Source organism: Somniosus microcephalus, chromosome 6, assembly GCF_052327205.1.
Source record: "Somniosus microcephalus isolate GS21.2 chromosome 6, FLI_Smic_1.0, whole genome shotgun sequence".
NCBI lineage: Eukaryota > Metazoa > Chordata > Chondrichthyes > Squaliformes > Somniosidae > Somniosus > Somniosus microcephalus.
In genome coordinates, this window is record NC_140992.1 from 167,572,415 (window position 1) to 167,598,841 (window position 26,427).

The 26,427-nt window shown below is 49.1% G+C and overlaps 1 protein-coding gene across 1 annotated transcript in view; it reads left to right on the top strand.

Moving 5' to 3' along the window:
- The window catches only part of slc38a8a (solute carrier family 38 member 8a), a 296,436-nt gene extending 283,230 nt beyond the window's left edge, over nt 1-13,206 (top strand). Inside the window, exons 5-10 of the mRNA XM_085990919.1 lie at nt 1,109-1,166; nt 2,741-2,855; nt 6,445-6,592; nt 8,928-9,127; nt 11,109-11,160; nt 13,040-13,206. Coding sequence (XP_085847045.1) covers nt 1,109-1,166; nt 2,741-2,855; nt 6,445-6,592; nt 8,928-9,127; nt 11,109-11,160; nt 13,040-13,145 — 679 coding nt within the window. The 3' untranslated portion in view covers nt 13,146-13,206. The remainder of the gene's footprint in view (nt 1-1,108; nt 1,167-2,740; nt 2,856-6,444; nt 6,593-8,927; nt 9,128-11,108; nt 11,161-13,039) is intronic.
- Nucleotides 13,207-26,427: the final 13,221 nt, after the last annotated feature.

Consider the following 26,427-nt stretch of genomic DNA (forward strand, 5'->3'; position numbering starts at 1 on the left):
TTAACGTCCCTTTGTGCAATAGCTTTGTGCCAACTGAATGCAGCTCACAGTGAGTATGGGCACAGAACTGGCACTGCCTGGCATTCATTGGGAAGACGTCAGGGAGACCTTTGGTGTGGGATGTGGAAAATGTCACTCTGTTGTATTGGGGGATAGTCTTCTGATGCAAGGCCTGAGGGGACCTTGTTGGGACAGAGTAAGGGGATCTTGTTGGGGCAGAGTAAGGGGATCTTGTTGGGGCAGAGTAAGGGGATCTTTTTGGAACTGAGTAAGGGGATCTTTACACTGCATCTAACTATGCTACATTTGGCCTATCAGTGCTTGAGGGGTGCCTGACATGGAAAGAAAGAAAGTCTTGCATTTATATAGCTCCTTTCACAACCTCAAGATGTCTCAAAGCGCTCCACATCCAATGAAGTACTTTTTGATGTGGAGTCACTGTTATAATATAGGAAAGGCGGGAGCCAATTTGCACACAGCAAGCTCCCACAAGCAGCAATGTGATAATGACCAGATCATCTGTTTTGGCGATGTTTGTCGACGGATAAATACTGGCCAGGACACTGGGGAGAACTGCTCTTCAAAATAGTGCCATGGGATCTTTTACCTCCACCCAAGAGGCTAGACAGGACCTCAGTTTAACAACTCATCCAAAAGACGGCACCTCCAACAGTGCACCACTCAGTACTGAACTGGGAGTGTTAGCGTGGATTTTGTACTCAAGCCTCTGGAGTGGGGCTTGAACCCACAACTTCCTGACTCAAATGCGAGAGTGCGACCCACTGAGCCATGGCTGACACCTGATGAAAAGGACTCCATCTCCTGGCACCAATGTTCCTCAGCTTCGATAAACCCAAAATCCACACTAAAAAGTGTCTATAATAAACAAGAAAGCTACAGAGAGAAGTGGATTACCCAGTGAACCCAACTGTTGAGGGAGCCCATTAATAGTCAATGGGTCACGAGGACCCCTTGCTGGTGATAATCTGCAGTTTACACTCCGATGAATTGTGCATCGTGTAGAGGCTGGGGATGTATATTATACTTCCTGTGTTCCATGCCAGTCGCGGATTGTTTCTTTTTGTTTCATTTTGTTTCTTTCCTTTAGTGTTTCTTCATGGGCGGCCATGTTCACAGTCGTGCCAACGATCTGCTTTGGATTCCAGGTAAGAGAGCAGTGGTTGACGGTGGCTGAGAGGTTCTGGTAAATTATGCTCCAGTAGGGTTTGCTTCTGCTGGTGATACTTCTGTACTCCACATTATCCATCCTCTCCATCATTAACTCCTTGGAACAAGGGCTTAATCCATTTCCAGTGTGAGCATCTCTTACAGCCAGATTGGACATGGTAAGGAACATTTGTATAGTAAATGACTCACCCTCTACCCTCAGCCCCTAAATAGCCGCTAGCAATGATCCCATTGCGCAGGCCATTCATTGGCTTTTGCATGGGAGAAACTGCGCATGTGCGAAGATTTGAATGGGCCACGCAGCCAATTAAAGGGGCCGCAACCCTCCCCCAAAAACAATTATAGGGAACGTTGGCTACTAGACTTAAAGAATTCCATGTTGCAATTACCCTCTGTGTGCAAAACAATTCTTCTGACTTTTCTTTTCATTCTTCCACTGATATTCCTCAGTCTGTGCCTCTAAGTAATTGGAGGTGAAATAACTCGGGGCGGGGCTTCTTCCCAATCGGCAACTGTAGCTGCGGCAAAAATCCTGGAGAAACAACAGGAGACAGGGTTTCAATCGACTCCCTGCCAAAGGTGCAGTGGACAATCGGGAGAGCCCCGACAGAAATTCACCCCCAAAGTGTTTTTGAAATATTTTGTGTAGTTGGACACGTGTTGCTACCCGTGTTGGCCAGTATTCAAAACCTGCCAATCCCATTAGGTCACCATTGCTATGGTTAGATTGATCAGTGAGGATTCTCTGAGGAAGCAAATCTTTGCCACCTGCCTGGAATTGGTGCCATCCAATCCCTGAGAGGGTCTGTGATAATTACAGATTTAGTTCCAGTAGCCCATTTGTACTTCAAAGCTTTAAATCCGTCCATCCTAATATGATGCCCAGTGGTGCCTCCATCGACAATATGTGCTGTCTGGTGCAGGACTTCTTATCTGCCTTGGTGCCCACATTCGCATTCTTTCAGCCGTGGCTCAGTGGTAGCACTCTCGCCCCTGAGTCAGAAGTGTTCAAGCCCCACTCCAGAGACTTCAGCACATGATCTAGGCTGACACTCCAGAGCAGTATTGAGGAAGTGCTGCACTGTCGGAGGTGTCTTTTTTTGATTAACCATCTGCCCTCTCAGGTGGACATAAAAGATCCCATGGTACTATTCAAAAAGAGTAGGAAGTTCTCCATGGTGTCCTTGCCAATATTTATCCCTCAACCAACACCACTAAAATCAAATTATCTGGTCATTATCTCATTGCTGATTGTGGGACCTTGCTGTGCAAAAATTGGCTGTTGCATTCCCTACATTACAACAGTGACTACAGTTCAAAAGTACTTCATTGGCATAAAAAGCCCTTTGGGATGTCCTGAGGAGGGGAAAGAAAAGTTCTTTCTTTCCTACTCCTGGATACAAATCCCCACGCAATGCAATGAGAGCCATTGGGTAACGAGGCACCATCTGTCCCTCAGGCGAGTCTGGTTGGAAGACCTTACAGGGCGGTGTGAAGGAAATGGCTGCCTATTCTCAGCGTATTGATCTGGATCTCTGTGTCTATGTTCCAGTGTCATGAGGCCAGTGTCGCAATCTACAGCAACATGCAGAACAGGAAGCTGTCGCACTGGATCCTCATCTCTGTTCTCTCCATGGTTGTTTGCCTTCTCATTTACTCCATCACAGGTAAAAGCTCAGCACAAAGGCACGTGATCTCCATTCATTCCTGGCACTGTAGATTTTCACTTTTTAAAATTAGGCCAAGCTACCTCGATAGCTCAATGGGTAAATGCACCATGCGGGGTGTTAGACAATCTCCCAGACTAGAATGTGCCTTGCCTCATCCCTGATCTCAACAACAGCGGGGCCTGGAATTACCTCAGAGTCTCTTGGCTACAGAGGGGAAAACACTCAACCAAGCGTCCTGCCTGTGATCGCGGTCTAGTGACCCCTGTTGAAAAGTGGCCATCAGGTAAAGACAGAACAAGCATGGCTGTGATGCGCTCTGCTAACACCCGCTGCCCAGTCTCACACATGGCTGTGATGCGCTCTGCTAACACCCGCCACCCAGTCTCACACATGGCTGTGATGCACTCTGCTAACACCCGCCGCCCAGTCTCACACATGGCTGTGATGCGCTCTGCTAACACCCGCCGCCCAGTCTCACACATGGCTGTGATGCGCTCTGCTAACACCCGCCGCCCAGTCTCACACATGGCTGTGATGCGCTCTGCTAACACCCACCATCCAGTCTCACACATGGCTGTGATGCGCTCTGCTAACACCCACCATCCAGTCTCACACATGGCTGTGATGCGCTCTGCTAACACCCGCCGCCCAGTCTCACACATGGCTGGGATGCACTCTGCTAACACCCACCGTCCAGTCTCACACATGGCTGTGATGCGCTCTGCTAACACCCGCCGCCCAGTCTCACACATGGCTGTGATGCGCTCTGCTAACACCCGCCGCCCAGTCTCACACATGGCTGTGATGCGCTCTGCTAACACCCACCATCCAGTCTCACACATGGCTGGGATGCACTCTGCTAACACCCGCCATCCAGTCTCACACATGGCTGTGATGCGCTCTGCTAACACCCACCATCCAGTCTCACACATGGCTGTGATGCGCTCTGCTAACACCCACCATCCAGTCTCACACATGGCTGGGATGCACTCTGCTAACACCCGCCGCCCAGTCTCACACATGGCTGTGATGCGCTCTGCTAACACCCACCATCCAGTCTCACACATGGCTGTGATGCGCTCTGCTAACACCCGCCGCCCAGTCTCACACATGGCTGTGATGCGCTCTGCTAACACCCGCCATCCAGTCTCACACATGGCTGTGATGCGCTCTGCTAACACCCACCGTCCAGTCTCACACATGAAAAACAGTCACTATGCTGAGGTATCAGAGAACTACCTGTGCCCATAGGTCATTTAACTAGAGTCCCTGGTCGGAACAGAAATTTTTGTTCCGTTTATCAAAAGGCACATGGTGACAATAAGGTTAATGATGATTCTGATGGTAGCAGTGATGGTGAAAGTGATAGTAACGGTTTGGTGACAATGAGGGTGTTGGTTATAATACTGGTGATGATGGTGAAGGTGATGGTGGCAGTGATGGTGACAGTGATGGTGACAGCGATGGTGATGGTGACAGTGATGGTGACAGTGATGGTGGCAGTGATGGTGACGATGATGGTGACAGTGATGGTGACAGTGATGGTGATAGTGATGGTAACAGTGATGGTGACAGTGGTGGTGACAGTGATGGTGACAGTGATGGTGACAGTGATGGTGACGATGATGGTGACAGTGATGGTGACAGTGATGGTGATAGTGATGGTGACAGTGATGGTGACAGTGACAGTGATGGTGACAGTGATGGTGACAGTGATGGTGACAGTGATGGTGACGATGATGGTGACAGTGATGGTGATAGTGATGGTGACAGTGATGGTGACAGTGATGGTGACAGTGATGGTGACGATGATGGTGACGATGATGGTGACAGTGATGGTGACGATGATGGTGACGATGATGGTGACGATGATGGTGACAGTGATGGTGACAGTGATGGTGACAGTGATGGTGACGATGATGGTGACAGTGATGGTGACAGTGATGGTGACAGTGATGGTGACAGTGATGGTGACAGTGATGGTGACAGTGATGGTGACAGTGATGGTGTACCCATGTACTGCATTTCTTCATATCACTGGGTTTCTACAAGAGAATAGCTGAATGGAAGGTGTGATAGTTCACCCCCACATGTGAGTTCTGTCCCCACCCCTTTATAAGGCCATCTGCCCCCCTGTGGAGCTCTGTTCCCCGGTCCTGAAGTGGTCCACCCCCCATGCGGAGGTCTTCACCCCATTACATGGAAGTCTGGCTTTCCCCTGTCGTGGGGATCTGTCTCTTCCTGGTGTAACAATCTGCCTCTTTCCCTCATGTTAATGTCTCATTACCCATTGTGTGGATATCTTCCTTCCCGAAGCTCACGTGGGCATTTATATCCTCAGAAAGGAAATCCTTGCTTCAACAGTTTGGAATTGTTCTGTTAGCCACGGCTGCCATCCTGTGATCTCTCTGAGCTAGTGTGACAATTTAGTCTTAACCTCGAGGCAGCTTTGTGCTGTGGGCCTATCCCCACTAACAATTGGATTGATACTGATCCAACTCATCCCATGCTGGGCTCTTACAGCCAGTAAACAGGATGGACTGTCACCCCATCAATGGGGAATCTCCTGAAACCGCTCAGTTATATTTTGGGGTTTTTACTCCAGATATACTCCTTGGCTTCAGTATCACTGGCCACTCCCTTAAGTGGATCTCATGTCCTCTATGAACTGGCAAGGCCAGCATTTATTACCCATCCTTAGTTGCTCTTAAGAAGGTGGTGGCGGATTTCTTCTTCTTGACCCACTGCAGTCCATGTGGTGAAGGTACTCCCTCAGTGCTGTTAGGGAGGGAGTTCCAGAATTCTGACCCAGCGGCGATGAAGTCAGAATGTGTGTAACTTGGAGGGGAAATTGGAGGTGGTGGTGTCCCCATGCACCTGCTGCCCTTGTCCTTCTAGGTGGAAGAGGTCACGGGTTTGGGAGGTGCTGCCGAAGAAGCCTTGGCAAGTTGCTGCAGTGCCTACACACTGCAGACACGGTGCGACTGTGGTGGGGGAAGTTTGAGTTCAATGGTGGGGCACCAATTAAGCAAACACAGCTCCAAAGCTGGCATGAGAAGGTTCCAGGAATGCTCTGGGAGTAACGTGGCCAGGGCCTCAGGTAGACGAGTTAAGAGGGAGCCTGCCATTCGCCCCTCCACCCCCGTACTGAACTCTCATCCCCGGGTTAAAATCTGGGTGTGTGCTTTGACCAACAATAAAGAAACCAATAAATAATCCACCACAGACCGCAATGCTTCATTTCTATCGCAGGGGCTGCTATGCCAACCGACTCAGAGTGACAACACCTCCGAGACTGCAGCACAGCTAGATATTAAGTAAACCCATTTGTAGGGTATCTTTACCATTCCCATCCAGCTGTACTGGAGGACACGTCAATGAGTGTCAATGGCAAGTGGTTGAACCCGCAGTTTAAGTGCCGACACTTTTCTGTTGAGTCTTGTACTCTGTGGGTGTGTCATCAGTCTCTAGTGAGTTGTCCTGTACAGCAGTCACAATCTGTAAAATCTAGGGCTGAGCTTACATTCTTTTATTAATAAAAGGAAAACAAATCTGTAAACTGGACAACTGCTGTGATATGTTTCAGGGATGTACGGATACTTAACGTTTGGTACGGATGTGGCAGCAGATATCCTAATGTCATACCCAGACAACGAGGTGCTCATTATAATAGGGAGGCTGCTCTTTGGGATCTCCATCATCACTATCTATCCCATCATACTCCATCTGGGGAGGTACGTTGAGTTTTTCAAATCTCTATTCATTCACTTCTCTCACTGAGGATGATAGCGTGAGAATTAATTGGGAAGTGGCAGAGCTCCTTGGTCTCAGGGCAGAGAGCGATGCAGGAGCAGGCGGTGCCCTCCAGCTGGGTGCTGCACTCTCTATGCACCTGTGAGGGTGCCGGTTATTTCCCTCAGTAACCCCTAGATGGCACCTTCACTTGTTTTTTTTCCCTTTGCAAATTTTTACTAGTTTCTCCTGTGTTTATTACTTTACTGCCTTTCATCAGGTTTATTGGTTTCACCTGTTTTTGCTTGTATTTAAGTTCTGTGGTTTCTTCCCTCTGTGCTCAGTCTTGACAAGCCGTTTGCCTAGTGGTAGCTTGTCTTGAGCTCCTATGTTTGGAACTGTTTACCTGTGTGATTCTAGTAAAGTACTTTTATTTAAGGCTGCATACCTGCTTCTCGCCTTGTCTGTCTGCACTTGGATCCAGAACCAGCCTCGCCCTGACAGCACCAGCCTGACTCCAGTAGGGGATTAAGGGAACTCCGCCACATGACAATGTGACATTCGAGTGACGATTTTTGACCTCTGCCAGTGTGCTGTGCAGCAATGGATTTTTGTCTTGGGGAAAGGGGAACATTTAAAAGCCAAACCCCAGGAATGGGAGGGCCTAATGACAACTGAGACCTGAGCCACGATAGCCGCAAACATTCATTCAACCTGCTCAGTTCACCTCAGGCCCATTGGGATGGATTTTCAACGTGATGCTCGGCACAAAACTGGCATTGCAGATCGGCTGCCCGTTATACACCTGCCCGGTGTTAATTTCCATTTATTTCAATCGGGTGGTGGATTCTATAAAAGGCGGCCGATACACAACACCAAAGGGCAGAAGGTTGAAAATGCAGCCCATTATACTGAAGCGCACTCCTGTTCATTCAGTTTCCAGCTGCACTCCGAACTCTTGCTTGCTCCGCGAGTGAGAACCGTCACTAGTTATCCTAAAGGTGAAGCAAAATGGGAAAATTTAACACATAAACAGCACAGACTCGTTCCTACAGGAACAGGATGAGGCCATTCAACCCTTCGGGCCTATTCCACCATTCAATTACATCATGGCTGATCAGTGCCTCAACTCCATTGTCCTGGCTTTGCTCCATATCACTTGACACCCTCACCCAACAAAAATCTATCCATCTTAGTCTTGAAAGCTCCAATTGTCCTCCAGCACCCACAGCCTTTTGGGGAAAAGGTTCCATTACTCTTTGTGTCAAAATGTGTTTCCTGACATCACTCCTGAACAGCCTAGCTCTAATTCTGAACATTGTGTCCTCTTGTTCTTGATTCCCCCACCAGAGGAAATAGTTTCTCTATATCTACCGCATAGAGAAAGTACAAAGGAGGTCTAAACAAGGGAATATGAGGGGCAAAGAGAGAGTACGAGAACAGATTTGTGGCTAACATAAAAGGGAAACCAAAAGTCTTTCATAAACACATAAATAGTAAAAGGGTAGTCAAAAGAAGGTTAGGGCCATTTACGAACGAAAAATGAGTTCTTCTTGTGGAGGCAGAGGGCATGGCTGAGGTAACAAATGCTGAGTATTCTACAGCAAGTGTATTACCTCCTGACTCCTCAAAGCCTTTCCATCATCTACAAGGCACAAGTCAGTAGTGTGATGGAATACTCTACACTTGCCTGGATGCAGCTCCAACAACACTCAAGAAGCTTGACACCATCCAGGACAAAGCAGCCCGCTTGATTGGCACCCCATCCACCACCTTAAACATTCACTCCCTCGAACACCGGCGGCCTGTGGCTGCAGTGTGTACCATCTACAAGATGCACTGCAGCAACTCGCCAAGGCTTCTTCGGCAGCACCTCCCAAACCCACAACCTCTACCACTTAGAAGGACAAGGGCAGCAGGCACATGGGAACACCACCACCTGCAAGTTCCCCTCCAAGTCATACACCATCCTGACTAGGAAATATATCGCCGTTCCTTCATCGTTGCTGGGTCAAAATCCTGGAACTCCCTCCCTAACAGCACTGTGGGAGTACCTTCACCAAATGGACTGCAGCAGTTCAAGAAGGTGGCTCACCACCACCCTCTCAAGGGCAACTAGGGATGGGCAATAAATGCTGGCCTTGCCTGCGACACCCACATCCCGTGAACAATGAAAAAACTGGAAGGACCAGCTATCCTGTCGCGCCAGTCCAACCCCATTCTCGTGGATCCTTCATCCTTCACTGAAGGTTGTGTGAGGGGATCCGGGGCAGGTTAGTGTGGAGGGGGAATGGGTTTAAATCCACTTCTGTGTATGTCTTTCTCTCTCTTCCCCAGGTCTGTGATTCAGGAGCTATGTGTGAAGTGTAGGCCTCAGAACATGGTGATCACAGCGGCTTATGAGAGGAGACTGAGTGTGCTGCTGACAAGCTGTTGGGTCCTGGTGACCATGGGGGTAGCAGTATTCGTCCCGGACATCAGTGAGGTCATCAGCCTCATCGGGGGGATCAGTGCCTTCTTCATTTTCATTTTCCCAGGTATGGACAGTTCCTCAGTGTTCATTAGCAGGACGGTGGCATAATGGTTACCACTGTTGCCTCACAGCGCCAGGGACCCGGGTTCAAATCCGGCCTCGGGTGACTATCTGTGTGGAGTTTGCACATTCTCCCCGTGTTTGCGTGGGTTTTCTCCGGGTGCTCCGGTTTCCTCCCACAGTCCAAAGATGTGCGGGTTAGGTTGATTGGCCATGATTAAAGTTGACCCTTCGTGTTAGGGGGGATTAAATACGTGGGGTTACAGGGATAGGGCTTGGGTGGGATGGCTGTCGGTGTAGGGACCGGGTGCTAGGGTTTGGATGATCAGCCATGATCTCGTTGAATGGCGGAGCAGGCTCGAAGGGCCAAATGGCCTACTCCTGCTCCTATCTTCTATGTTAGGAGAGATTATTATGTCTCAAGGATCAGAACCATCCTTGAGTGAGAGTGACTCCATTCTGTGCCCTCGCTCACAACCCTGAGGGACATTAATTCCCCAAAAGGATGTCCCCCTTTTTCCCCACTCCCTACACCACCCACCCCCCCAGCCCCCCGATTCTCTTGAACACGGCGAATCTTGCTGGGGTACATGGGTGTCAGCAAATCCCCTCCCGCTAACTCAGCCGATTGCCCATTTTTATTTGTGAGACAAGTTAGTGCAGCCGGCCATTCAATCATAGAAGGTATCATGGCCAGATCTCGATCCTGTACTCACCCAATATTCATCACTTTCCAGCAGGCGTTCTTTACTGCATCCCTGTGTCAGCAAGGTCAGATACAGAGTGAACCTCTCTCACCAAGATCTTGCATGAAATCTTACAAAACCCCAGGGTCTCACAGTGAGGAGGTTTATTGGAATGTCGAGGGGTCACTGCCTGGGAATTTCAATCTGATAGAACCAAATTTATTTTTATTTGATATTGGGATAAGAACACAGAAACAAGAGGAGGCCATTCAGCCCCTCAAACCTGTTCCACCATTCAATTAGATCATGGCTGATCTGTACCTCAATTCCATTTACCCATCATTGCTTCATATCCCTTGATAACTTTACCGAACAAAAATGTATTGCCCTTTGTTTTGAAAGCTCCAATTGTCCCAGCGTCCACAGCCTTTTGGGGGAGAGAGTTCCAGATTTCCACTATCCTTTGTGTGAAGAAGTGCTTCCTGACATCACTCCTGAATGGCCTAGCTCTAATTTAAAGATTGTGCCCCCCTGTTCTTGATTTCCCCCACCAGAGGAAATAGTTACTCTGCATCTACTCTATCAAATCCCTCTATCATTTTAGCACCTCGATCCGATCATCTCTCAATCTTCTAAACTCAAGGGAATACAAGCCAAGTCTATGCAAACTATCCTCATCATTTAACCCTTTAAGCCCTGGTATCATTCAGTGTGGATGTGGATGACACTGGCAAGGCTGCATTTATTGGACCTCCTCCATGACCCACTGCAGTCCTTGTGCTGATGGTGCTCCCACAGTGGTGTTGGCTGAAGGAACAGTGAAGGATGTCCAAGTCAGGATAGTATGTGGCTTGCAGGAGAGCTTGGAGCTGATCTGCAAGAACTCAGTGCCCGCCCTCTCCTCCTCTGTAGGTTTGACACTTTCTGCCAATTTGCCCTACCACAGTACTAAAACGGCCCTAATCAAAGTCACAAATTACATCTCCTGTGACAGTGACCATGGTGAACTGTCCCTCCTCATCCTTCTCGACCTCTCTGTAGTCTTTGGCATGGTCAACCATACCATCCTCCTCCAATGCCTCTCCTCTGTTGTTCAGCTCAGTGGGACTGCCCTCATATCCAGTTGTAGCCAGAGAATCCCCTGGAATGGCTTTTCCTACCACCCCCACACCGTTACCTCTGGAGTCCTCCAAGGATCTAGCCCTCTGTGAAGGGCCCTGGGAAATTTTACTGTAGTACTGTACTGTATTAACGCAAGTTGTTATAGATATCTCAGCATCTCCCTTCTTTCCTTTGCAGGCCTGTGTCTAGTGTGTGCGATGCAAACTGAAGCAGTCTCTCCCAGAGTAAGGTAATCTCTGGCCTGTGTCAATCAGCATCAGTGTACTGCTTACAAAATGGGAGCCAGCGCTGCTTAGCAAACACGAACTGAAAAGTGGGTCCTCTGGATACTGTTGGAATGGGCAGCAGTGAGACCAAAATCAGGATGGGGAACTTCCTGCCATCTTCACTGTCACTCCCATTTTGGTTTGGGCCTTGAGACAAGATTCCTGCCTGAGACAGATGTGAGCCTTATTGCTACGTAAAAATTGTGGGGGTCCTACGATGTGACAATGGACACCGGGCGCTACCCTGACGGTAAACGCTCAGCACGTGCAGTGCCTGAGTCCCCGCTCACTACAACCCAGCAGAATGCGCCGTCCTATAGAAGGATCCCTGGAAAGCGCTGGAAACAAAACACCGGGCATTTTGGAGCATCCTTTGGGACCCTTACTCCACCAAGTACACCAGCCCCCACCAATGGGACCAGCCGTCCCCTTTAAGTCAGAGCTCGCCTGTCAAATTTAAATGAGGCCCGGCCATTGCGCCGGGATCCAGCAGGAATGTTTGTCCCTGCCACTGATTGCGGTTCTGCTCTTTTGATGTGACAATCACAGTCAAACTCTGTATGTGTCTGAGACATGGAGCCAACAACCCCATCCCCACCACAAAGGCAACCAGGGTCTTCCTATAGTCCTTTACTTTTCTTTTCGAGGTACAGCGTCTCCCAAGCCCGGACCCTGCAGCAGTACGCACTGTCCCTATGTGGTAATGATACAGCACAGAACGAAGCCATTCGGCCCATCTTGCCTGTGCTGCCTCTTTTAAACAGCTCTCCAATTAGTCCCACTCCCCTGCTCTTGCCCCATAGCTCTGCAAATGTTTTCCTTTTTAATTATATAACTAGTTCCCTTTTGAAAGCTATTGTTGCATCTGCTTCCACCACCCATTCAGGCAGTGCACTCCAGATCATAACAACTCGCTGCGTAAAAAATATTGTCAATTATCTTAAATTTGTGATCTCTGGTTATCAACACTCCTGCCAGTGGAAGCAGTTTCTCTCTACCTACTCTGTCAAAACTCTTCAATATTTTGAACATCTCTATTAAATCTCCCAATAACCATCTCTGCTCTAAGGAGAACAACCTCAGCTTCTCCAGTCTCGCCACATAACTGAAGTCCCTCATCCCTGGTACCATTCTAGTAAATCTCCCCTGCACCCTCTCCAAAGCCTTGACATCCTTCTTGAAGTTTGATGCCCAGAATTGGACACAATATTCCAGCTGAGGCCTAACCAGTGATTTATAAAAGTTTACCACAACTTCCTTGCTTTTGTACTCTATACCCAGATTCTTTTGGCATCACTGTTGTGATAGCATGGGTAGGGGCAGGAAGAGAGGGGGGCAAGGAGAGAGGGGGGTGGAGCAAGCTAGCCCCTCAAGAACACTTGTTGCTATGAATGCAGGAGATCTTTATTGACCTTGGCTCACTCTCACCTCTGAGTCAGAAGATCGTGAGTTCAGGCCTCACTCCAAAGACTTGAGTGCATAATCCAGGCTGACACTCCAGTCCAGTGTTGAGGGAGAGCCGTCCTGTTGGAGGTGCCGTCTTTCAGATGAGATGTTAAACCGAGGCCCCATCTGCTCTCTCAAGTGGACGTAAAATATCCCATGGCATTATTCGTAGAAGAGCAGGGGTATTCTCCCTGGTGTCCTGGCCAACATTTATCCCTCAACCAACATCACTAAAACAGATTATCTGGTTATTTATCTCATTGTTGTTTGTGGGACCTTGTACACAACTTGGCTGCCACATTTCCTACGTTAAAACTTTGACTACACTTCAAAAGTACTTCACTGGCTGTTGTTGCAGATTGCTGCTGTTTTATTGAACTTCTTTTCTGCCCTCAGGCCCTGTTTGATTGTCTGGGGAACAGTCACAATCCTGTGTGGAGTATTCATCTTTGGACAGAGTACAGCCACTGCAGCCATGGAGCTGTTAGAGAGACTGGTCTAAACCCTGGGAGTATGAAATCCTCGCGGGGTTCAATATGTGTACAGTACAGTCAAATACATAGAGTTAACTGTCAAATACTCTGTCATCATTTTATTTTGTCAATTTGTTCATCTATAAGTGTGTGTGTTTCTGTGTGTGTTTGCATGTCTGTCACCCCTTCAATCTTCTAAACTGAAGGGAATACAAGCTAAATCAATGCAACCTGTTCTCATAATTTAACCCTCTAAGACCAGGTCATTCTCGTGAATCTGCGCTGCTCCCCCACCAAGCCCAATATATCCTTCCTGAGGTGCGGTGCCCAGAACTGAACACAGTGCACCAGATGTGGTCTGACCAGAGCTTTATATAACTGAAGAATTTCCTCCCCTTTATATTCCAGCCCCTTGAGATAAAGGCCAACATGTAGGAATGTCTAGTTCCTATCCAAAGACTGAGGTCCACTCAGGCGATCAAACAAAACGAAGTTTAATGGAAACTAACAGGTTTAAACAAGTAACTGCAGGAGAACATCGAGTGTAGGTCTGTTCAGTTCGGAGGCTCCACGAGGACTGCTTGGGCAGTCCCGTGGTTGACGTCATGACGTCATCACGTTCTTCCCGCCAGTGGAGAATCACGTGATGAACGGCGTGACGTCATCGCGTTTACCCGCGCTGTTAAAGTAATCACGCTCTGTACAAGTAAACAGTATAAATGAAGATACAGACTCAGGCTGTAGCTAACATGTTGTTAAAGGGAATTATATACAAACGATCTGAGTCCTTTAGTGGCTCTGCCACATGCGCCCCCCCAGAATTGTCTTTAACAGCAAAAGTGAGACGGCAAGGAGGCTTGACAAGCCTGTCCGAGCGACTTCTGTAACCCTGAAGTGGGAGCTGATGGGCGGTGGTCGAGCTGGCGGGCGGTTGTGGTGGATCTGGCATGGCGACTGTAGGCGGTCGGCCACATTTTGGCGGTTGAACGATTTCGACTGGGCGGTCCAGGTCTAAGTGTGCCGGCTTCAACCGGTCAACCGAAATGTGGTCCGGTTTACCTCCGATATCGACCAAAAAGGTTTTGTCTCCCGGCTCTATGACGCAGAAGGGACCAGTGTAAGGAGGCTTGAGCGGATCCCGGTGAGCTTCGTGGCGGATAAACACGTACTCGGTGCTTTTCAGCTCAGTTGGGACATGGGAGCTCTGTAAGCCGTGATGCGACGTAGGCGCTGGGGCGAAACATCTGGCCACTTCCTGGTGGCTGGCGAGTTGCTGGGATGCGGACCATGGCTCTGTTGGAGACGGGAGGAAATCTCCTGGTACTCGTAGTGGCTGGCCGAGGACGATTGCAAATCTTCTTTGGGCACCGTACGAAGACCCAAAAGGACCCAGGGAAGTCTGTCCACCCATCCTGCACCTTGAAGACTGGCCCGCAGAGCGGCTTTGAGCGACCTGTGGAATCGCTCGCACATGCCGTTCGCCTGTGGATGATAGGCGGTGGTGCAATGTAGTTTGGTGCCGAGCCCCTGAGCCACAGCATTCCAGAGCTCAGAGGAAAACTGCAGTCCATGATCGGAAGAGATGTCTGCCGGTACCCCGAAATGAGCAACCCAAGAGGAGATGAAAGCTCTGGCTACATCTGCCGAAGTGGTGGAAACCAAAGGAACTGCCTCAGGCCATCTAGTGGTGCGGTCTACCATTGTGAGGATGTGTGTAAAACCTTGAGAAGGTGGAAGCGGCCCCACGAGGTCCACATTCACGTGGTCGAATCGACACTCCGGAACAGCGAAAGTGGTCAATGGAGCCTTTACATGATGCTTTTACATGAGCTTTTACCTTAGCCTTTTGGCAAACCACGCAGGTGTCGGCCCAGTCATGGACATCCATGTGCATACCCCTCCAGACGAATTTTGATGACATCAGCCTTTGCGAGGCCTTCATGCCAGGGTGTGACAACCTGTGTATGGCATCGAACACTTTACGGCGCCAGGCGACTGTTACGATAGGGCGGGGAGCTCCCATGGAGACGTCACAAAGTAGCGTGGTGCCTGCAGCATGGAATTCGACGTTGGCCGCTTGGAAGCTAGAGGGGCTGGTCCTGTATGCTTGGACCGCTGGGTTCGAGGCTTGATCCGCAGCCATGAGGGCATAGTCAATTCCGAGTTGGACTGCGTGAACAGTCACGCAGGAGAGGCAATCTGCCACCGGGTTGTCTTTGCCGGACAAATGCTGAATGTCCGTAGTGAATTCTGAAATGAACGTCAGGTGACGTTGCCGAGCTGACCACGGTTCGGTGGTCTTGGCCATAGCGTACGTTAGTGGCTTGTGGTCTACAAAAGCCGTGAACGGACGTCCCTCTAGTAAGAACCGGAAATGGCGGATGGCTAGAAAAACGGCCAGCAACTCCCAGTCGAAAGGGCTGTACTTTCTTTCGTTTCACCGTAGTTGACGGCTGAAAAACGCCAGCGGTTGCCACGTCCCATTCACCCACTGTTCCTGCACTGCGCCGATCGCATAGTCCGACGCGTCGGTGGTAAGGGCAATGGCGGCACCTGGAAGCGGGTGCGCCAACATGGTAGCGTTGGCCAAGGTGCCTTTGGTGTCGACGAACGCCCGGTCCATCTCGGCCGTCCAGCTGATCAGATCCTTACCGGACTTGGCCTTGAGGGCCTCGTACAAGGGCTGCATAACCAGAGCCGCCTTAGGGACGAACCGGTGATAAAAATTGACCATCCCGAGGAACTCTTGTAGGGCCTTGACGGTCTGTGGGCGCGGGAAAGATGTAACCGCCTCTACCTTCATAGAAACATAGAGATAGGAACAGGAGTAGGCCATTCGGCCCTTCGAGCCTGCTCCGCCATTCAATGAGATCATGGCTGATCTTCGTCTGAGATCATAGCTGATCTTACCAGTTCAGTACCCCGTCCCCGCCTTTTCTCCGTAACCCTTAATCCCCTTAGCCTTCAGAAATATATCCAATTCTCTCTTGAAAATATTTATTGAATTAGCCTTCACAGCCCTCTGTGGCAGGGAATTCCACAGGCTCACCACTCTTTGAGTGAAGAAATTCTTCCTCATCTCTGTTTTAAATGATTTGCCCGCTATTTTTAGACTGTGGCCCCTGGTTCTGTGCTCCCCGGCCATTGGAAACATTCTCTCTGAATTCAGCCTGTCCAGGCCTGCCATAATTTTATATGTTTCGATGAGATCCCCTCTCAATCTTCTAAACTCCAGTGAGTACAAGCCCAAACTATTTAATCTCTCTTCGTAGGTCATTCCCGCCATTCCAGGTATCAGCCTGGTGAATCGCCGTTGCACTCTTTCCATGGCAAGAACATCCGTCCGCAGATGGGGCGACCAAAACTGTACACAATACTCCAGATGCGGTCTCACCAGCACCTTGTACAGCTGTAGTAAGGTATCCCTATTCCTATACTCGAACCCCCTTGATATGAAGGCCAACATACCATTTGCCTTCTTAATCGCCTGTTGCACCTGCATGCTCTCCTTCAGTGACTGGTGCACAAGAACACCCAGGTCCCTCTGCACTTCCCCATCTCCCAATCTATTGCCATTTAGATAATAATCCACCCTCCTGTTTTTACCCCCAAAGTGGATAACCTCGCATTTATCCACATTATAGTGCATCTGCCACGTATCCGCCCATTCCCCCAACCTGTCCAAATCGCACTGTAGCCTCCTGACATCCTCATCAGAGCCCACCCCTCCTCCTAGTTTAGTGTCGTCAGCGAATTTGGAAATATTGCATCCAATTCCCTGATCCAGATCATTTATATATATTGTGAACAGCTGGGGTCCCAGGACAGATCCTTGCGGCACCCCGCTGGTCACTGCCTGCCACTCCAAAAACGAGCCGTTTATTCCAACTCTCTGTTTTCTATCCGCCAGCCAGTTCTCTATCCACGTTAATACTTTGCCCCCAATTCCATGAGCCTTAATTTTGCATGATAATCTTTTGTGTGGAACCTTATCGAAGGCTTTCTGGAAGTCAAGGTACACCACATCCACTGGCTCTCCCCCATCTATTTTACCAGTTACTTCCTCAAAAAATTCCAGCAGATTAGTCAAACACGATTTACCCTTTGTAAATCCATGTTGACTCTGTCCGATCCTTTCCCCATTTGTCAAGTGCTCCGCTATTTTATCCTTAATAATGGACTCTAGCATTTTGCCCACAACCGATGTAAGGCTTACTGGTCTATAATTCCCTGCTTTCTCTCTACCCCCCTTTTTAAATATTGGGGTAACATTAGCTACCCTCCAATCCACGGGTACTGTTCCCGAGTCAATGGAGTTCCGGAAGATGATCCTTAGAGCATCTGCTATCTCCAGGGCCACCTCCTTAAGTACCCTAGGATGTAGTTTATCAGGCCCCGGGGATTTGTTGGCCTTCAGTCCCCTCAACTTACCCAACACCATATCCCTAGAGATACTAATTTCTGTCAGCTCCTCCCTCTCATTAGTCCCTATGTTTGCCGATATTCCTGGGAGGTTATTTGTGTCCTCCTTTGTGAATACAGAACCAAAGTACGAGTTTAATTGGTCTGCCATTTCCTTATTCTCCATTATATATTCTCCCGAATCGGACTGCAAGGGACCGACTTGGGATTTTACCAGTCTTTTCCTCCTGATATACCGATAAAAGCTTTTGCAGTCTGTCTTTATGTTTGCTGCAAGTTTACTTTCGTATTCTATTTTCCCCTTCCTGATTAATCCCTTTGTCCTCTTTTGCTGTATCCTGTACTGCCCCCAATCTTCCGGTCTGGTGCTTTTTTTTGCCAGTTGATATGCCCTTCATCTGTAAGGGAATTGCGCTGTCTGATGTGATGCGCTGGCCCAAGAAATCAATCTGCTGCAGGTCGAACTGGCACTTGGCCGGGTTGATAATCAAACCGTGTTGACTGAGGCGTGTGAAGAGGGTGCGCAAATGGCAGAAGTGCTCCTCTTTGCTAGGGCTGGCGATGAGGATGTCGTCGAGGTAGACAAAAAGGAATTTTGGTCCCGAAGCACGGAGCCCATCAAGCGCTGGAAAGCCTGTGCAGCATTCTTCAAGCCAAACGGCATCCGCAGAAATTCAAACAGGCCGAATGTGGTGATGACTGTGGTTTTTGGGACGTCTTGCAGGTGCACGGGGACCTGGTGGTAACCACGGATGAGGTCGACTTTTGAAAAAAAGGTATTTCCCGCCAAATGGGCCAAGAAATCTTGAATATGCGGGATCGGGTACCGATCAGGAGTAGTGGCGTCATTCAGGCATCGGTAGTTGCCGCATGGCCGCCATCCGCCGCCGGGTTTTGGTACAATGTGGAGAGGCGAAGACCAGGGACTATTCGACCGGCAAATAATCCCCAGCCGCTCCATCATGTCGAACTCTGCTTTCGCAGCCGCGAGCTTGCCGGGTTCGAGTCGTCGGGCCCGTGCGTAAACCGGGGGGCCGGTAGTGGTGGTGTGATGTTCTACACCATGTTTAGTGGCCGAGGAGGAGAAGGTGGGCCTGGTCAGATCTGGGAACTCTCCGAGGAGGCGAGTGAAGTCATCTGGAAGTTGGAACGCACAGGAGACAGTGCGCGGCACGGCGTTGCCGCAGTGGCACGGGATGGAGTGGAACGTGGCTGCGTTGATCAACTGGCGGTGCCTGACATCGACCAGGAGGCCGTTGGCGCACAAAAAATCCACCCCAAGGATGGCCTGCGTGACTTTGGCCGTGATGAATTCCCAGTGGAAGCGCGGGCCGCCGAAACACACCTGGACCCGCCGCCTTCCGAAGGTCCGAATGGCCACACCATTAGCCACCACGAGGGCGGGGCCATGGCCCCCAGCTAGTATATCGAGATTTGACGCAGGTAGGGTGCTACACTGCGCCCCGGTGTCGCAAAGGAAACGTCGACCAGATATGGAATCGGTGATGAAGAGAAGCTTCCACGAATTTCCGATGGCCATCGCAGCCGTGGGGCACTCGTTAGAACCGGTCCTCTTTCACCAGGGTGGCTGTAGATGTCTTTTTCTGAGCGAAAAACTGCAGGGAGGGTGGCAGCATTTTGCTTTCGCGCCAAAACGGGCATGGTAAAAGCACAACTCCGCTGATTGAGGAGCTGGAGCAGCATCTGTGGGGGATGGGCACCTCATGGCAGCGCAGTTCTGCTGAGTCACCGCGAAAATCTTGTCCGCTTCGGCAGCAAGCTCCACGCTGTCTGTGACTTCAAACCTGGCTAGGGCAGCCTGATCTTGCTCCGGGAGTAGGCTGAGGCATAGCTCCCTGAAGAGGAAGCATTCTGGTTCATGAGCTTGGATGGCTTGGAGTCCCTGAGGCCTGGCATAGTGAGCAGCCAGCGGGCACGCTCCAACTTCGTGAGCCCGAAACCTGCAGCAACCGCGCCTTTACCGTGTCATACTTGCGGTCAGTAGGCGGACTACCGAGTAGGCTGACGATCTGCGAGGCTGTGGCGCTGTCGAGGGCGGAGACCACGTAATAATAATGGGTCTGATCCACAACGATGTCCCTGATGGCGAACTGGGCTTCAGCCTGGATGAACCACGTGGCTGGTTGTTGCTCCCAGAACTGCGTAACTTCAAGGTAACGGCGTTCGCTTCCATGTTGAGTATCTTCTGCGAAAAACGTTCGCAAAAGTCTGGGTCACCAATGTAGGAATGTTTAGTTCCTATCCAAAGACTGAGGTCCACTCAGGCGATCAAACAAAATGAAGTTTAATGGAAACTAACAGGTTTAAACAAGTAACAGCAGGAGAACATCGAGTGTAGGTCTGTTCAGTTCGGAGGCTCCACGAGGACTGCTCGGGCAGTCCCGTGGTTGACGTCATGACATCATGACGTTCTTCCCGCCAGTGGAGGATCACGTGATGAACGGCATGACGTCATCACATTTACCCATGCTGTTAAAGTAATCACGCTCTGTACAAGTAAACAGTATAATTAAAGATACAGACTCAGGCTGTAGCTAACGTTATTAAAGGGAATTATATACAAACGATCTGAGTCCTTTAGTGGCTCCACCACAAACAATCCATTAACCTTCTTGATCACGTTTTGTATCTGTCCACTAGCTTTTAATGATTTGTGTACTTTGACTTCCAAATCTCTTTGCTCCTCCACAGTTCCTTCGATTTACTCCGATTTATCTTTCTTGGGTCCAAAATGGATGACCTACACTTGCCCACATTGAACTCCATCTACCACAGTTTTGCATACTCACTTTTGGCCCAGAACTTCGGGTCTCCACGGGTGAGTACGCACGGGGTACTCACCCTTAAGCCCAATGGAAGTGCCGGTTTCCTGCAAGCACTGTGCATGCGTGGGAAACCGGCACTTCCGTTCCCCTGAACGAAGGGGTTCAGAGTTCGAACGCGTGCGCGGGAGAGGCTGCGCTGTAGTGTCTGCGTATCAATAACACACGGACTGCAGGAGAACGGTAATAACAGGTGTTTACTGAACAGAGGGTATGCTGGAACTGAAAGTACAGAAGCCTGCTACGGCTTTATATACAGGTGTGGTCACTGTCGGTACTACAGTATAAAAGCAGTTCTCTCTTAAAGGTACATACACAACAATTCCTCCTCTTTTAGATAAACAGTACATAACATTCATTTAACAATTAAATAATAACTAATTACAATTACAATTTTCTCTGTACTATATACATCAGCTGAAGTAATCATTTATAAATTCAGTCTTTGAGGAGGCTTCCTGATCCTGTCTGGATAGCGCCTTTCTCGAGTATCCTGTTCTTGCGGCGGAGTCGATTCTGGCTCATTGTCATTGGTTGGTTAGTCAACTTCCAATACCACTGATTCTGAGGTAGACGCAATCTGTACTTCGGGTTCATCACCAGGTGCGCATGCTCGTGGTATGGGTTTGACTTGTTCCTGTGACTCTAGAATCTGGTCAGCATGGCATCTCACGATGCTCTCTCCAATGTCCACTGTGTACATTAGTGGTCCCTGCTGTGTGCATATCGTTCCTGGCTGCCATTTTTCTGTTCGGTAGTCGCGGGCCAAGACTGGTTGCCCTATCTTGAAGCTTCTGGTTGGCTTCTCATTGATGTGCTGGAACTGCTTATCCTCAACATCTCATCTTATGTTTGGTTTGAGCAAATCCAGGCGATATCTTAACCTGCGGTTAAAGAACATTATGGCTGGAGCTTGGTTGGTGATTGCATGTGTCGCATTCCGGTAAGCAAACAAGAAATTATCCACCTTGTGTTGTAGTGGTATGTTGTCGTTATACATCGCCTTTATTGCTTTTTTAAAGGTCTGAACAAACCTCTCAGCCAATCCATTTGTGGCTGGATGATATGGGGCAGATGTGTAATGCTTTACCCCATTATTCCTCAAAAACCTCCGGAAATCCTCGGACACAAACTGTGGTCCATTGTCGGATTAAACCTGTTCTGGCAAGCCATTCCTGGTGAAGATGGTCCGTAGGACTGCAATAGTTTTCTCCGTGGTGGTGGAGGACATTTTGATGACCTCTGGCCATTTCGAATGTGCATCCACGGCGATTAAAAACATTGAGTCCATAAATGGACCAGCAAAATCAATGTGTACCCATTGCCATGGAGATGAGGGCCACTCCCATGGGTGTAGCGGGGCCTGTGGTGGGGCGTTTTGGACTTTCTGGCATCCTGTGCATCTCTTGGTCATTTCCTCAATTTCTTTATTGATTCCCAGCCACCACACAAATGCCCTGGCTAGGCTCTTCATTTTTACTCCTCCCAGATGACCCACATGAAGCTCATTGAGCACTCTATCTCTCAACTTGGGTGGAATTACCACTCGGGATCCACACATCAAGGTCCCCCGGCACACTGACAGCTGTTCTCTCCTTGGCGAGAATGTTGGCAACAGTGAGTCGCCATGTGCTGGCCATCTCTTCACCGTCAAATCATAGACCAGAGAGAGTGTCGGGTCATTTCGGGTTTCCTTATATATACTTGAGTTTGTAACAGGTAGACATTCTCCTATGGTTGAATGGAATATCACAACAGGGTCCACTGCAGGTGCTTCCTCCACCATAGGCAGCGGCAGGCGCGACAGCCCATCCGCATTTCCATGCTGTTTCATACCCTTATACTTTATGTCGTATTGATGTGCCCCTAGAAAAAGGGACCATCTTTGCAGCCGTTGCGCTGTCATCACCGGAACGCCCTTCTTTGGGTTAAAAATGGAGACAAGAGGCTGGTGATCAGTCAGTAAGGTGAATTTCTGCCCGTGCAGATAGTGATTGAACTTCTTCACCCCCCCACACCAGGCTGAGGGCCTCCCTGTCAATCTGGGCGTAGTTACGCTCGGCTGAGGTTAACGAGCGGGACGCAAAGGCTATTGGCCTCTCTGAACCATCAAGGAATTTGTGTGAAAGCACCACTCCAATGCCATAGGGAGACGCATCACATGCCAACCGAATCGGTAGTGTTGGATTGTAGTGGGCCAATACTTCTTTTGAAGTGATTAGGCATTTACATTTATGAAAGGCACGCTTACACTCATCACTCCATTTCCATGCTACTCCAGTTTGCAGCAGGGTGTTCAGTGGGTGCAGAATTGTAGATAAATTTGGCAAGAACTTATGGTAGTAGTTCACCAACCTGAGGAACGACCTCAGTTGCGACACATTTTCCGGTGCTGGAGCCTTGACTACTGCCTCAATCTTGTCTGGGGACTTATGTAACCCCTCTTCATCAATCACGTGGCCACAATACGAGATTTGTTTCCTGAAAAACTCGCATTTGGGGCGGTTGGCTCATAGCCCATATTCTTGTAATCTAGTGAGCACCTGCTCCAGGTTGGCAAAGTGTTCACTGTCATTTTCGCCCGTAACCAGGATGTCGCCCAAATAACACTGGGTCCCCGGGATCCTTTGCAGGACTTGTTCCATCGCCCTCTGCCAAATAGCCAGAGCTGATGCTACCCCGAATACCAGTCGGTTGTACTGGTAAAGACCTTTGTGAGTGTTTATCGTGAGGTATTTTCTAGATGCTTCTTCTACCTCCATTTGTAGATACGCTTGGGTGAGATCAATCTTCGTAAAGCATTTCCCTCCAGATAGTGAGGCGAAAATATCTTCTATCCGTGGAAGTGGATATTGTACTGTGTGCAGGACTGGGTTCACAGTTACCTTAAAGTCCCCACAGATACGAACCTTCTTTGGCTCCCCAGGCATGCTGCTCAATGATTTCTTCTTTACAGGAACGATGGGTATGGCCCACTCGCTCCAGTCCACCTTGGACAGCACACCCGAATGCTCCAGACTCTCCAGCTCTGCTTCGACGGCTGGGCAGATCGCATACGGTACCGGTCTGGCCTTAAAAAATTTTGGGTTTGCGTTATCTTCAATTTTTATCGTTGCCGTTACGCCTTTTAGAGTCCCAAGTCCTTGCTGGAACACCTCTTTCATGTCAGTTAGAATTTTTGACAGTCGTCCAGGTGTGACGTTGTCATCCTTTTTGTCAGCCACAGTTAGCGCCCGAATGGAATGCCAATCCAATTGTATTTTTCGGATCCATTCACGTCCCAATAATGGTGGTCCTCCATCTTGTAGTATATATAGATACAGTTCCTGTGTTTCCTTGCCGTTGTATTTAACTGGCACTCTTATTTTTCCTCTGGGGTAGACTTTTTGCCCCGTATATGTCTTCAATGCAATGGACGTGTCCTTCAAGGGTATGTGTGAGAATAGCCGCTCGTAGTCTCATCGATTCATGACTGTTAGGGCTGATCCTGTGTCCAATTCCATCTTTACTTGGGACCCTGCTATCATGAGGGTGACACAAATGGTTCGGTGATCCTCCTTCATGATCACGTTGTGTAACTTTAGACAACTTAGTCTCCTGCTCCCGGAGTCATTATCACTCTCCTGATCTTCTGAGCTACTGTCTGTCAATTTCTTTACTTTCTTGTACTTTTCCTTAGTAGTACTTTTAGTGTTGGTTTTCTTTCCCGACCTGCAGACTCGTGCTATGTGTCCCACTTTTCCACATTGCCTGCATACTTTGTCCTTAAACCAGCAATCCTTCTGGTCATGGGTTGTTCTGCCGCAGCGATAGCACTTTTCTGCTCCATTTGCCATTTCGTTGGTGCTATATTCTTGCGGTTTCTGTTGTATTTCCGCAGCTCCCCGTGCTGCTGCTTCATAGGATACTGCCACGCTGAAAGCCTTTTCTAGCGTAAGGTCCTTTTCCGAAAGTAGTCGTTTCTGGGTTCCTTCACTCTGGAGCCCGCAGACAAACTTATCCCTTAAGGTATCTGCCGGTCCTGCTCCGAACTGGCAGTGTTTCGATAACTTGCGTAGTTCCGTAAGATAGTCAGCATTACTCTCATCTTTGTGCTGGTTTCTTTTATGGAACTTGAATCTTTCTGCTATCAGCAGCGGTGTAGGGTTTAGATGTTCCTGTAAGATATTGACAATCTCTTCAAAGCTTTTCTCCATTGGTTTAGCTGGGATAATTAAATTCCGCAATAGGCCGTACGTTCTCGCGCCCATCAAATTTAATAATACCGACGCCTTCTTTTCATCGCCCACCTCATTTGCCTTGAAGTACACTTCAATTCTTTCCACATACGTGGTCCAGTCTTCTATTTCGTTGTCGAAAGCAGTGATGTTGCCACTCTTCAGCATCTTGGGTGGTTTAAAATGGCGCCTCCCGCGCTTTTCCTTCTTCCCCAATGGATTAAAATGGCGCCTCCCGCGCTTTTCCTTCTTCCCCCTGCTGCCAATGCTGCTCCTAGCGTTCTGATTAGTAATGGCGGTGCGCCGCGGCTTCTGCACGTCTCTCTTTTGTTAATTAATTTCCTTAGTTTTATTCTTCTTCGATGCTGCCCGGCTCTTGAGCACCGACCGCGCCCTGTGTGCTCCACCCTCTCTCTCGCTTTCCCTTCCCGACGACGCTGCACGGCCCCCTTGCAGAGCCGCTCGATCAAGCTCTAGCCCGCCGCAGTCCAGAAGGGTCAGCGCACAACCTGCTACCAGCATGATTTGCTGGAACACCTTGACTGGAGAGCCAATCCCAGCTCTCCACAGCTTCCCCTGCGATTCACTGAACTCTGATGGATCACTGGGCGGTTGCCCACGGTCGACGCCTGTTGCTCTGGCTTCGACCTCCCAGAAGCTTCTTTTCAGGGATGGATCCCCGTGAGGTGATGCAGGTGAGTTCGAACCAGCTCGTCGCCACTGTAGTGTCCGCGTATCAATAACACACGGACTGCAGGAGAACGGTAATAACAGGTGTTTACTGAACAGAGGGTATGCTGGAACTGAAAGTACAGAAGCCTGCTACGGCTTTATATACAGGTGTGGTCACTGCCGGTACTACAGTATAAAAGCAGTTCTCTCTTAAAGGCACATACACAACATGCGCGTGCGCATCAAACTTACGTTTTTTTACAGGTTTTCCCGGGAGGGTAAGTCTCCAGAAGTTACACATTTAAAAAGCAGGCGTAAGGCCTGCTTTTTACAAGGTAAGTGGTGAATTAATTAAAATTAAAACATTTTTTCCGCAGCTTTATTATTTTTAAATACTTTAAAGAAAGTTAAGTTTATTTTTAGCCCGGTTAGAAAATAAAATTATTTTTTTCAAAAATTTAAATTATAGTTTAAAATAGTTATTTCATGTAATTTATAGTTTATTTAAAAAATGTGATTTAAAAATAAAATTATTTGAAGATTTAGTGATGTATTGGGGCCCGTAGTATTTCTAAGTTTTGACAGCTCTTCCTGTCAAACTTATGAATGGGCACTTCCCTGCTCCGATTGGCTCCCCATGGCCCACGTGATCCCAGGGGACGCATTGAACTAACTGCACCCCTGGGATACGCAAGCACTGCGCGCCGGCAGCTGGAGCAGGCCCAGGATCGGAATTCCACGGGGGCCCACAGCACAACGGCCGGCGCGCTAGGTAAGTGCAGGTTCGGGGGCTTACACCCGCGGGATGCCCATGACCCGAATTTCTGGGCCAATCTATTAATGTTCCTTTGCAAACTCCCCCTCCCATCTGAACTATTTACTGTCCCTCCTAACTTAGTATCATCTGCAAACTTGGATATATAACTCTCTATTCCTTCAGCCACATCATTAACACATATGGTAAAAAGTTGAGGCCCAAGAACAGATCCCTGGGGACCAGCACTTGTCACATCCCGCCAATCAGGGCACCTACCCTTTATCCCCACTCTTTGGCCTAGAAATTCAGTGGGCTGCGCCACCAGTTAGCGCCTAAAGAGGGCACTTAGTGGGTTTAGCGCCACTGGCCATGCCTCCCGCGAAATTTAGCGGGGCGCTAA